Genomic DNA, 14,897 nt, shown 5'->3' with positions numbered 1-14,897 from the left:
TTCCATTTCCCACCTCAGCTGCTGTGTTCTGAGTAAAATACTTCACAGTGCCAGTTATATGCATAATTATGTGAACTAGCAGTCATTACGAACTAGATTTAAGATTACTATAAATCAGTTTAACTTAAAACTGTGGCAGCTTTGTACATTTCAAACCCCATGAAGGTTTCTGCTGATACTCCAAACCTGCATTTCCTTCAGCACAGGATTTATTAAACTTTATAGTGCACTAGGTTGCATCTAGGCATTGCCTTACTGCTTCCCTCTGACAAATTGGAAATCAAACCTTCAAATTTTTGATGTATTATAATGCAACAAAAAGCTGTCCACTAAAGATGATCCAAGAGCTTTATTTTGCAGCAGGCACTTTACAATGAATTCATCCCCGGTAATTTAGCTAATACTATTGCCATATGTATCACACTAAGTCTACCCAATAACTGTACAAAAGAAACTCAAAATATGAAAGTGACCCAAAGAAATAAAACAAATTCTAATACTGCATGTACTGACACTTAAGTCTTATGGTTCACCAGTACTTCATGTGGCACAAACAGAATTCTGGGTAAAATGCCCAACGCTTAGAACACAAGCAGCACAATGTCATGTCATTGCTTTTCCATTGTGTGAATGTCTTTATTAGTCACACAAAATTTGGTTTCTCATAAAAGATTTCAAAAAAGTAAAAACAAATGGTAAGGGAACTGAGGGTGTGCAAGACCTTGCATGTCAAACTAGGCCAAAACATACAGTAATACAAACTTTCCACCACAACCTATTAAGATAAAAAGAGCATTCCAACATAGTTTTTCAAAATAATTTCATTTAATATGAATTAATCTTTAAAGGATGGGTTCAAATATTTCCCTTTCGCTGTCGCTTCCTCATATCCTTTCCAACAGCTTTCTGTCCACAGCAGCTTAACGTGTCATATAACTTTTCAAACAGTTTTTCTTGCAGTGAGAACTCGTACTATGCAACCTACTCCACCCACTGCTAATGCCTGTGAGGGATGGAGAAGGAACATGTTTTAAAAAAAGCCCCCAACTACACATTCACAGCAAGTTTACATTATATTTAGCAGTGCAAAATAAGTATTTACTAGTTCACTAATTTGATACATTAAATCTGCATGTATGTAGCACCTTATTACATTCTCAGGAAGTTCCAAAGTGATTCACAACTAATGAAATACTTTTTGAAGTACAGCAGCCAAATTGTGCACAGCAATATCCTACAATATAGCAAGTGAATGAATCATCAGATAATCTCTATGGAGGAATGTTGGCCAGAAGATTAGAACTCCCTGTTCCTCTTCAAATAGCATCATGGGGTCTTTCAGCAGGTAGACAAGACTTGTTTTTAACAACTCGTGTGAAAGACTTAAGCTTTGTCCGTACTGCACTGAAGTGTTGGTCTGGATTATGTGCTTCGTAGTGACACTCAAACCCACAGCCTTCTGACTACGGACTAAGCCAAGCTGACACTTAAATCAAAACTGAAACATTGTTAACTTAAACATGGACTATTTACATATACATTTTACAAGCCAGGAAAATTGCAACTACACAAAATAAGTTGCTTCATTTATCCATTAATTGAAGATCAGAGTGGCAGCATAGCATAGTGAAACTGCAAGTGTGCCAGAGTCCTTGCCTGCACCCATCCCCATGTCAAATTTCTACATATAGCAGGCCAGATGAGAGCTAGATTCTTGAATGACCAACAGCCCGTTTCAGATCATCATTGGTAGAGACACAGTAGCAGGTCACCCACCTGCCTTTCTCCTTAACCAAGACTATAGCAAAAACCTTAAAACAATTCAAGACAAAAAGAAACTCAAATAGTTACCTTTTCATGCCACTGCAGTAATATCGCACTGCTGTTTTCTGTGGGTTTTTCAAAACCTTTATAAATGTACTTCATTAAAAGGTCAACACCATTTCTATCTAATGATTTAACAGCCTGTTCTATCTCACTACTTTTAAAGGATGTTAGGACTTTGAGAACTATTCCCTGTGCTCGATCCTGTGAATTGAAAGAAAAGGTTAAGTTACAAAGTGTTTTACATGTTTTTATTACACTTTTTGCACATTTCAAATGCTAAAAAAGCTGCACATGCAAAAATGAAGATTTCTAGTCCTAATGTTACAAGATTGAATATTCTGTTTATCACAGATTGTGACTGTTGTACCAAATAGCAGAAAATTAAAATGAAACATATTGGCAATTATTTAAATATAGTGCCTCCAATTGTCCTCACTCATTCTTCAGCTGACCAACTACAATCATGTTTGGATACTAGAATTTTTCACAATACAACAAACTTAGAAGAATTTTCCCTGAGGGTTCTAGAAATAGAGAAAGTAGTATTGTTGGTCTATGTTTTAAATAGCTTGCTACACATCCAGCAATATTTTTTTTTTATATAGATTACGACAGACCAAATATTAGGGGCTTACACCAATTAGGGCGATTACAATAGGAATACCATGATCATTTAAATTTGTAATCAAAAGGCCATTAATTGAAATCTTGCAAAAAAGTTCTGAACTGCGAGGTGATGTTACCCCTTAAATTAATGCAGCAAAACAGAAACACCATTATATTATTTTAGTCAAATAGCTGCAGGAAATTTACCATTGTGCAGATAGATGAGATCTGGTAAACGTTTTTGCTCAAGTACAGAATGAAAATAGTTGTCCTAAAATTGCCTCTACTATTCTGAAACCTATTTACTACGATCAAAGCCACTATCACAGCAGGGCAACATTTTCCGTTTCCCACCTCAGCCACTGTGTTCTGAGCAAAACACTTTATAGTGCCAGTTATATGTATAATTATGCGAACTAGCAGCCATTACAAACTAGGTTTAAGATGACTATAAATCAATTTAACTTAAAACTATGATAGCTTTGTACATTCCAAACCCCATGAAGATTTCTGGTGATGAACCAGAATTATCAGCAAAATTGTGAGAAAATAGCACAAGTTCCAAGTTTGACTTTTCCCCCCAAATGTATAGGTACAATTTTCTATTGGTTCATCAAGCTTGGGTGACTACTGTTTTTTTAAAATCATAAGTTACATCAAGACAGCTTATTTGTAAAAATGAATTTTAACAATTTATCCAGATTAAAATGGTTTAGTTATGGTACTCATATTTGTCACTCTTATTATCGTGCTTTATTGTGGAAAAAAAACTAATGGCAGCTGTTTCCCTACTCAAGATATATAAATGCATTTATGGAGACAAGCCACTGCATTTTTGAGCACATTTCTATTCAACATAGTTTGTCAGACATTTCAAATAATTTGAAAAACTAGCTTAATTTAATTAAATACCTTAACTGCTTGATTCTTCATGTTGACTGGAGGGTTCCTTAATGCTGCATGGAACGCACTAAGCATGTCACCTGTACATTATTACAGGTCAAGGAATAATACTAAGTTTTATTTCAAGCATTTAAACCCAAGGTGTATTCTGTAGTTACAGGTTTACACACAGTCAAACATAGTTTTGGACATGATGCGACTGCTATCAGTTATACACTGACAATTAGCTTTTAGACTGATACTGTATTTCACTCATCCTTTTACACCACAAGGAAAGTCAAAACCAAGCACCATATAACTGAACAGTTCTAGGAATTAGAAATTACAATACCATTAGGATTTTAAAAATTCAAATAAATACCAATATATGCAAATCTTCAATTCCCAATTTGTTACCAATAATTACTAAACTCGAATGACTCGATACAAATCTATGCCAGTTATATAGAACAGGACAAGATCTCTGGAAAAATTGACAACCAAAAGATGATTACTAATCCTTCATGGCTACAATACAATTTTCCACCTACAAAAGTATTTTTGTTCAATTAAGAAACATTGCACGAATTAGTGCACGTTACCAGCTTTAACAAGTTTTAGGGAGGAAAGTGGAAATGGATACAAGGGAGAGGAAGCATACCTTTGCAGGTGTTATATAACAGCAAATCCAGATACATTGGCCCAGAAATTGCTGGAATGGCACGGCAAGCGACCTGAACAGAATTTTTACCTCACCCTTCAGATCGCACTATATTTGCACTGCAAATTGTTACTGGTGCAATGTCAACGTCTCATCTGGGACGTCATGAATGTCATGGCCAATGGTCTATCTCCTTAACCAATTAAACAAAGTGATAGAGAAATAAACAGAGTGAACAGCAGACAAGGAAATAGGGTAAATTAGAGATAGAATGTGGATCGAGGGGAAAAAGGAAAAGTAAGATTTTTTTTAAAAATACCTCGAGGAACAATTTGCTACTTGCCGAAATGAAACTCTACAATTTTATTGTTCCCTTTCTGGGCCACCAAGGTTGAGTGGCACGTCAGGGCCATAAATCACGTCATTAACAGGGTCCTTACGACATGAATTACCAGCCCTAAATGGATGCGGCAAAATTAATTCGTATTAGCGGCGTAAATTCAGCAATTTCATGACACACAATGAACTTCATTAGGGAAGCTCCCGGCGATTTGTGGAGAATTGGAACTCATGGCGTGTCTCCTCTTCGTCACAAGTTGCTGGATTTTTTTACTAACTAATAATGGCAAGCATCGTGAACTCGCCCTTATTTTATGGAGACAAAATACAAGGGGTTAATCAAGTGTATCCATATGAAGAGTGCATCATGATCTGGTTGTCTTTTCAACGTCATGACTGAACACTGACTCCCTAGTCTCCAACTTAGCCGAAACCTTAGATAAAAAGGTCTTCGAACAAGTATCCACAGTGACTAGTTTTTGCATAAGATGCAATGAAATCGTATGTATGAGCAACAGACTGGGAGACTATTAACAGATTCATAAAAAGTGGTCAATGAAGCGACATCTCGACAAACAGCAAGCAAAAAAAAAAAATCCTTTTAAGTATTTAGTGCGACCAATTTAAATCGCGGGACCGCCGAAGCACAGCCCCCCAGCCCGCCGTTAATACTCGGGATCTAGGCTGCGGTTTGTAACCGGGAACGGTTCCGAATCAGAGAGTTGGGGGTAGCGGATGCGGCTCTGGGTGTCACGGCATATCTTGTGGTGGGAGTGGGGGAGTGGTGGAGAGCTTGTCACCTTTCTGCTCCTCCGCTCGCCGCCTCCCTGTCTGTCTGTGTGGATGGGTGTGCCGCTCTCTTCTCTTTGCCCCCGCCCGCCACCCACGCCGCAGGTGAGAGCGCCTCTCGCCCGCTCGGTTAGAGGCCCCGAGGGAGGGAGGGAGCGAGGGAAGCCGGTTTCCAAAGGATATTGCCTGATTAGACTGTCAACTTCCACCGAGTCGGGACCCTGCTGCTCCGCCGCCTCCTCCTGCTCGTCCACAAACTTGTTCTCGTCGTACTCGTCAATGTCGACTTTCCGGAACCTGTTGGAGAGCGTGTTTCTCGCCATTTGCCTGTTTATTATTGAATCAAGTGTTACCAAGGATTATTATTATTTTTTTTCCCTTTTAAAAAAAAATCGCTCTCCTTCGAATCCCCGCTCTCTATTTAACCGGAGGCTGCATTAAAATATCGCCTCCTTCCCGATCCCCCCCAACAATCTCGCTGCCTCCACTCGAACCTGGGCCTGCTGGAAACTCGCCCCGGAACCGGAAACAACCTTTGGAATACACCATCTGAGAGAGGAGGCAATTTTTTTTAAAAAAATACAAAAGTATGTATTTCGCTGTCTTAATTCGAACCATACGATCTGAAAGATATTATACTAATATCTTTCAAAAAAGCTATTGATAGGTGTTTAAACTTAAATGTTTAAATTAGTGATCATCTCTTCTACCCTCTTCCCCCCTCCATAAAGTGCAGGTGGTAGAGCCGGTCACGTGGTAATGCTGAGCCCGCCCCCAGTTGCTCCCTTTCCTGTGCTTGCCCCAAGAAAATGGTAGGATGTGTGAGCGGTTGCTGGCCGAATCCGAATCAATCCTAAACTACTATCGGTGGTGGACTGAGAGTAACCCGCTCCCGCGGACCCCTGACCCCCACTCTATCGGCTGCTGCCGTTATTTGTGAGGGGATTTTAAAAATATATCGCTATATTTCAATCATCTGGTCCAGGTCGTTGCTTGGCTCCCAGATTTTGCATATGGCGGCTTTTGAGGCGCCTCGTCCCGATTGCTCGGCCCGCTGTTTCAGCGTCGGTTTGATTTCTGGGTTCGGTTTGTTTGGAAGCGGTAGCGGAGTCTTCGGCTCCCGAGCGATATGTAGGCCCAGGCTTCGGTTTGTACTGAACCGCCACCGCCGCCGGCCGGGCGCCTGCTTGTGCAAAATGGAGCCTATGACCAGTCTCTGCGGTTCGTGTAACTTCGTCGGGTTCTCCTGGGCTGAAATATACCTTTGGTTTTAATGCGTCTGGGACCGGTCTCCCATTCCTTAAAAAATTAATGGGGCAAGTGAATCTCCCGTGGCGTTGCTCAGTGAGCGCCTTTCCCCCCCCCCCCCCCCCAATGATTTTGCTTCATTTTAATTTGTGCAGCAATGTGGGTGGCGATGGAAAGGCTATTTTTGTTGCCCATCCTTAGCTATCCAGAGCAGGTGGTGCTGAGCTGCCTTGTAAAGCTGCTGCAGCCCTTGTAGTAATAGTGCTCCCGTAATGGTGTTAGTTGGAGAATTTTGGGACTTTGATCCAGACACTGAAAGAGTGGTGATTGATGACCAAGTCAACATGTGACATGAGAGGGAAACTTGGAGTTGAAGTTCCTATGATCTTGCTGCTCTTGTTCTTGGTGATTGCAGGGCTGGGAGGTGCTGTTGAAGTAAGCCTGGTGAGGTGCTGCAGGGTCCTGTAGATACCCAGCCACAGTGCTAGTGATGTAGATTGAGTCCAACTATTGCTTTGTAGTGGATGTGTCAAACGTCTTCAGCATTGTGGTTGAACCCATCCAGGCAAGTGGTGCATATTCTACCACACTGCTGATTTGGCCCTTGTAAATAGTAGAGAGGCTTTGAAGTGTCAGGAGTTGAGTTGCTTATTGCAAAGTATCTGCACTAATTGCCATGATATTGATGCTGTTGATTCAGATAAGCTTCTGATCAACAGTGACTCAATGTTAATGGTGAAGGCCTTGATGATAGTGGTGCTAATGGAATGTTGGCCATTTTCTCAAGGGGGCTGGAAATCAAAAGAAAGGAAGGAAGTTATTCTTCAGTTGTACAGAGCCTTGGTCAGATCCCATCTGGAGTATTGGGTTATATTGAAGACAGGCCGTGTAAACTTGGCTTGTATTCCCTTCCATTTAAAAGGATGCAAGGTGATCTAACCGAGGTCTTTAAACGATAAAGGGATTCAATAAGGTAGATGCAGATAAACTGTTTCTTCTAATGTGGGAATCCAAAATAAGGAGGCATAATCTTAAAATTCGGGCTTTGCTAGTTAGGAGTAGCAGAAATCTGGAACCCGCTTTCCGAAAAGGCTGTGGATGTTGGGTTAATTTGAAATTTTCAAGACTGAGATTGATAGATTTTTGTTAGGTAAGGGTATCAAGGGATCTGGACAAAAGATGAGTTAAAGTACAGATCTGCTGCGATCTAATTGAACGGTGGAGGAGGCTCAATGGGCTGAAAGGCCTGCTCTTGTTCCTGTGTAGCATTTGCAGTGACTTGTCTTGGTGTTTTTGGTCACGTTTAGCATATCATAGATTTCCAATTGGAGGTTTGGTTTATGTGACAGTAACGTGGTGGCTCTTTTTAAACATAGGCAAAAATTAAGGCACGTGATTTGCGCGGCAAGAAGAAGGAGGAACTACTGAAGCAGCTGGATGACCTCAAGGTGGAACTCTCCCAGCTCCGTGTTGCTAAGGTAACTGGAGGAGCTGCATCCAAGCTTTCCAAGATGTAAGTATGGGCAGTAGATTTATTGAACAAGCCAGTTATTAAAATTGCCCTTTGTAGAAGGAACAGGCTAGAGCTTTACTCAGAAGTGTGGGCCAACAGTGTTCTAAAGGTTTGAATGATTTCGCTGCTGTGCTTGGCAGGCATGACATTGATGCACGAATGTGACCGCTGCTTTCTAAAGTATGTAGAAATAGAAGTTACAACACAGAACCATGCCATTTGGCCCAACTAGTCCATGTCTGTATTTGTGCTCGATGTGAGTTAAAGTGGTGCACTATTTTTTGATGGCTGCCTCCCTTAACTTTAATCTTTGTCAAGAGTTTGTGAATGGCTGTAATGATTTTTTTCCCCCTTTTTAGCCGTGTCGTGCGCAAGTCCATTGCTAGAGTCCTTACTGTCATCAATCAGACGCAGAAAGAGAACTTGAGAAAATTCTACAAAGTAAGTTAAAGTGTTGTATATGCAATGCAGTTTAGTAATTTTTGTAATGTGTACAATTCCACAGCAGATCCTGGGATGGTGTTTGTAGCAACTGCAAGAAAATGATAATGTATGCTGGTAATGTGAAGCATTATTATTGCACAGTGCATGCTGTTTGTTTATATTGGACTCATCAGTACTGTTGTCCACTACAAATAGCAATCTGTTGTATGGTAAGAGTTGTTGCTGCCAACAGGGTCAGGAAGGACTGCGGAGCTCAGTAGGGAGGATCGGCTACCCCAATATTACTATTAATGCATTTGGTTTGAGCAGACCTGGTGTTTGCTGTTTGCCTCATAGTGGAGGCAGTTCATTTAGACAATAAATGGAGCCCTTTTTTTCAGAAAGGTTCAATAACAATGGGATTCAATACATATTTCATACAGCGGGAAAATAGTAGCCATACACAAATAGTTCCATTGTCGATTATGGTATTGATCATTCAAAGCCTAACTGCAATTCTAAATATTGCAGCCTGGTTTCTCTTTGAGATGATAGCTCTCAAATTTGGGTATAGTCTTGGGTATTTTTTTCCATTTTTGCCAGTTGTTCATGCTTTCCTTTCTACCTTCCCATCTCCCACTTCTAGCTATCCAGTGTCTTGTGCTAAGATCACTTGTGCCACTTAACCATCTCCACTTAGCACAGGTCGTTCTATTTCTTCTCCTGTGTGGTTGATTATTTTTTCCCCCTCTTCCCTTAGTTCTGCTTTTAAATGCTGTTCACCTATAATATCTTCCATTTCTGAGGAAGGGTCCATACCTGAAATGTCTTGTCTGCACTCCACAAACCCTGCCTGACCTGTTTTTGTTTATAAATTTCCAGCATCTGAGTATTTTTCTTTTTGTATTTTCTAGTTGGGACTGCATCCCTACTGTGGGTTGCTGGTGACTTTGCAGGTGCTGAATTTGCACATGATCTAGCTAATATGCTGTGCCTGTTAACCCAAGTAGGCTGTCCCAATAATTTTGAATTATGGAGGAAAAATTCATCCTGAATGCAAAGTGTGCCTCTGCACTTCTAGTGGCAGACTCGCAGTGGGAAATGGGTGTCATTATGGATCTGTCATCTAGTGCCATATTCTGTTCCTGTTCCCTTTACAATCCACTCAACTCAGTTACCTAATTGGAATTATCTGATGAGAGAAATTTTTAGCACTATATGGCCTGATTTCAGCCTTGCTACTCCTGGGCTATAGAGAGAAAATCAGCCAGAATTCCCAATCTTGATTGCTGTTTCCTGTTAGAAATTTTGCAAATTGGGTGCAGAAGTGGAGTTTAAACTAAGCATGTCCCTTGTGAAGAATCTCTTAATGTACCACAAGTTCAAACACACATTTGCACTCTGTGGTCTATAATTAGTTTTATTTCTGTGGGATGTCACTTAAAAAATAAACAAGGGTTTCTTGCAATGCAGAAAAGATCCTGAAAGGATGGTTGTGTGCCTCCAACCATTTTAGGGGTACTACTGAAATTGTTACAATTGCGTGAAATTATCCATTTTTACTGATGTCTAAAAGTAAGTTTAGATTCTTGGGAATGGGATAGTGCCTTGGATGGTAGAGCATGAAACTCCTGGGCAGTGAACTTGAATCTGGATCTTGTCTGTTTGCAGTACTGTCCTTATTCTGTGAAATTTCAAGTACAGTATTCATTTAAAGGAGGGATTGTCTGGGAGGATAGTTCTGCCTTTCTGGGCTATGCTTCTTGTCAGTTAAGCACCAGTGTCATTAGTGTGAATATGTGGTGGCAGAACTCTTTCGGCGTTCTGATTTTAGGAGCCTGTTCTGTTTCTTTTCAGCTTAAAAACCCTCCTCCGTCTTCCTGGCAACTCTGGACAGTGGCATGTAACATCTGGTTAAAGTGAACTAGAATAGTGCAGAACTTTCCTTTGGGAAAAAGCACAATTTACTGTTAGAGTTTCCACTTCACTCCTTCCTGAGTCCCAACTGTTGCTGCTCTTTCTCCTTGCCTAGTTTTTAATCATGTTTATTGGTGTGGGGAGGGGGCATGGATGTGATTATTGTTTCTATTGAATGTGTGACACACAAATCTTTCCATCTTTTGTGTTTGCATACAAATATTTGATCTCATTTCAGTTCACCATTCAGTGCAGGCTAGAAACATGAGTTTTTGCTTTCTGCTGGCTGTGTCCTTTTAGTGGTGGGCAAGCAGTCTGAACAGAGTTAGTGGGCACAAATCCACAACATAAAAATGCCCTCAATTTGGTACTGAATTGGCATTCTGTGCTGAGGCCAGAAGGAAGGTGTAATGTGGAACATTCCAACTAATCATGTAGCTGGTGTTCTGATTGGGGGTTACGGGGCTTTCGGAGAGAAGGAACTGGATGGTGCGGTTGGGTTAGTGCATTGTTCTTTTCACCTCTGGGGCCTGGATTTGAATCCAGCCCAGAATGATGGGATTAAAAATGACTGCTGGCTTTGAGTCCTGTATGAGATGAGTTTGGGTAGTCTCAAACTTAGGCCTAGTAGATACAAGCACAAAATTTGGCAATGTTAAACTACGGTGTATGGTAGTGTAGTGGTTATGTAACTGGACTAATGAACCAGAGAATGTGAGTTCAAATCCCATTGTGGCCGTTTGAGAATTTGAATTCAGTTTTTAAAAAATCTAGAAGTGAAAAGCTGATAATGGTAAAAGTTGTTGTTTAAGCCCCTACTGGCTCATTAATGTCATTTGGGAATGGAAACCTGTTGACCTTGTCTGTCTGGCCTGTGTTACGAGTGTCACACATCAAGCTGAAAAGAGTATTAAAGGAAGTGGCCCTGGAAGTAGTGGATGCATTGGTGATCATCTGCCAAAATTCCAAAGACTCTGGAACAGTTCCTACAGATTGGATGGTGGCATATGTAACCCCACTATTTTAAAAAAAGGAGGGAGAGAAAAAACAGGGAATTACAGACCAGTTAGCCTAACATCAGTAGTGGGGGAAAATGCTAGACTATTATGAAAGATGTGATAACAGAACACTTGGAGGGCATTAATGGGATTGGACAAAATCAGCATGGGTTTATGAAAAGGAAATCATGCTTAACAAATCTACTGGAGTTTTTTGAGGATGTAACTAGTAGAATAGATAATGGAGAACCAGTGGATGTGGTGTATTTGGATTTTCAGAAGGCTTTTGATAAGGTCCCACACAAGAGATTAGTGTGCAAAATTAAAGCACGTGGGATGGGGGGAATATACTGTCATGGATTGAGAATTGGTTGACAGACAGGAAACAGAGAGAGTAGGAATAAACGGGTCTTTTTCCGGGTGGCAGGCAGTGACTAGTGGGGTATCGCAGGGATCAGTGCTTGGGCCCCAGCTATTCACAATATATATCAATGATTTGGATGAGGGAACTAAATGTAACATTTCCAAGTTTGCAGACGACACAAAGCTGGGGTGGAATGTGAGCTGTGATTTAGACAAGTTGGGTCTGTGGGCAAGAACATGGCAGATGCAGTATAATGTGGATAAATGTGAGGTTATCCACTTTGGTTGTAAAAACAGAAAGGCAGATTATTATCTGAATGGTGATAGATTGGGAAAAGGGGAGGTGCAACGAGACCTGGGTGTCCTTGTACACCAGTCGCTGAAAGCGAGCATTCAGGTGCAGCAAGCAGTTAGAAAGGCGAATGGTATGTTGGCCTTCATTGCAAGAGGATTTGAGTACAGGAGCAGGGATGTCTTACTGCAGTTGTACAGGGCCTTGGTGAGACCACATCTGGAGCAGTTTTGGTTCCCTTATTTGAGGAAGGATGTCCTTGCCATGGAGGTAGTGCAACAAAGGTTTACCAGACTGATTCCTGGGATGGCAGGACTGACGTATGAGGAGAGATTGGGTCGACTAGGCCTATATTCACTTGAGTTTAGAAGAATGAGAAGCGATCTCATCGAAACATATAAAATTCTAACAGGACTAGACAGACTAGATGCAGGGAGGATGTTCCCGATGGCTGGGGAGTCCAGAACCAGGGGTCACAGTCTCAGGATACGGGGTGTGCCATTTAGAACTGAGATGAGGAGAAATTTCTTCACTCAGGGTGGTGAACCTATGGCATTCTCTACCACAGAAGGCAGTGGCGACCAAGTCATTAGATGTAATCAAGAAGGAGATAGATATATTTCTTAATGCTAAAGGAATCAAGGGATATGGGGAAAAAGCAGGAACAGGGTACTCAGTTAAATGATCAGCCATGATCATTTTGAATGGCTTTGCCCCCCAAAGTATATACTGCAGAGAAACTCTGCATTAAAGAACATGTGGCTTTAAAATAGATCTGAATTAACATCTGTATACCCTGGTCCAAATATCCCCAGCCTTTAGCTCGGCTTCACCTGAATCTACACTTGTTCTTCATTCTCTCTATGCAACACCATGGGAGTTTGACTAGAATATTGTGTGGCCAATTAAGTGCTGTTGCTGTGTTGTCTTTCGATTTTGAGTTGCAAGGTAACTTCGGTGTAACACAGCATCTATAGTGTTGTCACTTGCTCATGTCACAAACTTGGATAAGTTCTAAACTACTTCAAAGTTGCAGTTAGTGTCATTGCACATGTGGAAGAGTTGGAGTTAGATCTACTGGTGAATGGGTTGGGCAGCGCATTTGTAAATCATGTGTGACTTGGTGTATGCATTCTATCCTTACCGTCTGCTTAATTGGTATGAATTGGTATATTTGCTGGTTTGTTAAGTCAATTATGGAAAAGTGCAATTTGATATGTTAGGTGAGCTATGAAATGTTTAGCTGACTATGCTGATAAGTTTTCTTTTACTTTGTAGGGCAAGAAGTACAAGCCTTTGGATCTGCGACCCAAGAAGACACGTGCTATGCGTCGTCGATTAAACAAATTTGAGGAGAGTTTGAAAACCAAGAAACAGCAAAGGAAAGAGCGTCTGTACCCCATGCGCAAATTTGCTGTGAAAGCATAAATGTTCTCCCACAGAAGTTATTAAATTTAAGAAAAACCTTTCATTTTTGATTTGTTTTATTGTCAGGTTCAGGCTTTGTACATTTTCTCAATAACACGAGAGTCAGAACAAATTGGAGGGGATGTAAGGAGTGGTGTGATTATCTTGCACCCTCTGTCAAAACCTGTGGATTTGAGTGAGCTCTTTTTATAGTAGTTCATTTCTGGGAGGGTTTGTGGACAGGCATCATTGTATGTTCCCACAAACTTATACATTCTCTAAAGAATCTAAGCAAATTACCAATTAAATAAACTCTTGGCTTTTTAGAAAATGGCTTACGTGGTATTTTTAGTTTGATAGTGCCTTGTAAAATGAAGTGACATTAAAGACATATCTGGTTTGGATACTGCCAGGCAAGAAAGTGTATTGGATGCTGATGGCTGGTGCATGCACAGTGAAGTATCATTGACACTAAAACTGGCAAGAGTCCAATTATAAATCAAGTTGGAAAGAGCCAATTTGATGAACTCTACAATCCATGCAACATCACTGGAGTTGAGTTCCATGGCAACTAGGCAGAGTGAAGTACTGCCAGTAACCTTTACTGCAGATTGTTTGCCCTTATAAATCCATATAAACACATTGCTTAAACTTAGTAATGGGTTGAGCAAAACCAAAAAAAAAAATGTTGGTTGTGTTGCACATCTGTTTTGGCTCAAACTAAATCTGTGATTTTCAGCACATGGCTTGTGTAACTCATTTTAAAATTAAACTGGCAGCCCGTTCCACTCAGATTGTGATTTACCGCAATCAGAATCTAACTGCTGTTAGACAATTGCTCTGCCTTGGCATTAATGTAAGGGAAGATCCATCCTGCCCAGTTATGTTAGAAGCATATTGCTGGTCTGTTTGTGCAGGCTGAGAGCTCAACACATCCACTACCTGAATTAAATTGGCAGGCTGATGCTTTGCGAGGAAGGTTTATGTGCGTCTGGCATCCATAGAGCTTTCCTCAAATGTTCGCATTTGCTGAAAACCCTTGGGTAAAGGAAGGATTGATGCATCAATGTATTTGCAGAAGAATTTTTGAGTGGGATGCAAGGACACTTGGTTAGGTTGTGGCAGAGTTGGTTGATTTTAGAAAAGGATATGAATGTGGTGACCAGATTTTCAGACTGATGATTGAAAAGTGCTTGGAGTATAGTTTTTTTTTGGAAGGAATGGCAAAGTAGATAGAGGGTGCAGTAGATGCAATTCCAAAAAAGCATTTAATGATGTGCCACTTTCAGAAAGTGGTTGAAAAAATCTAGGGCATCAAAGGGAAAAAGTGTGTGTGTGTGTGTGGGGGGGGCGGGGCGGGGGAAGAGAAGAGAGATGGTTGAAATATTTCTCCGACTGGCAGGGTTGTAGAGCGCCTGAGGGATTAGTGATGGGACAGCTGTTATTCTGTCTATTATTAAATATAGCTATCTGGACTTTGTCATCGATAGGTGGATGTCAAAATATATGCTTTCAAATTAGGTATTAAACGGTCAGGAAGAATGGAGGAATATAAAGAGGCTAGGAAAACGGGCAGATAACGAGCAGATGCATTTAATATAAAAATGGTTATACATTTTGGCAATGTGAAAA

General features: G+C 40.8%; 2 protein-coding genes across 2 annotated transcripts; one reads left to right on the top strand and one right to left on the bottom strand.

Annotated features, from left to right (window-relative positions):
- Window positions 1–806: 806 nt before the first annotated feature.
- arpc5lb (actin related protein 2/3 complex, subunit 5-like, b) lies at window positions 807–5,631 on the bottom strand. The gene is made up of 4 exons (XM_067969713.1): window positions 5,288–5,631; window positions 3,346–3,418; window positions 1,852–2,028; window positions 807–1,003 (listed from the first exon to the last, which is right to left on the bottom strand). The coding sequence occupies exons 1-4, from the start codon at window positions 5,425–5,427 to the stop codon at window positions 941–943; spliced, it is 453 nt and encodes a 150-aa protein (XP_067825814.1). The 5' UTR covers window positions 5,428–5,631; the 3' UTR covers window positions 807–940.
- Window positions 5,632–5,847: 216 nt separating this feature from the next.
- rpl35 (ribosomal protein L35) lies at window positions 5,848–13,327 on the top strand. The gene is made up of 4 exons (XM_067969714.1): window positions 5,848–5,916; window positions 7,729–7,865; window positions 8,225–8,306; window positions 13,137–13,327. The coding sequence occupies exons 1-4, from the start codon at window positions 5,914–5,916 to the stop codon at window positions 13,284–13,286; spliced, it is 372 nt and encodes a 123-aa protein (XP_067825815.1). The 5' UTR covers window positions 5,848–5,913; the 3' UTR covers window positions 13,287–13,327.
- The last annotated feature ends 1,570 nt before the right edge of the window (window positions 13,328–14,897 follow it).

This window comes from Heptranchias perlo, chromosome 31 (genome assembly GCF_035084215.1).
Source record: "Heptranchias perlo isolate sHepPer1 chromosome 31, sHepPer1.hap1, whole genome shotgun sequence".
In the NCBI taxonomy this organism is placed as follows: domain Eukaryota; kingdom Metazoa; phylum Chordata; class Chondrichthyes; order Hexanchiformes; family Hexanchidae; genus Heptranchias; species Heptranchias perlo.
This window is presented reverse-complemented; position numbering and strand designations above follow the sequence as displayed.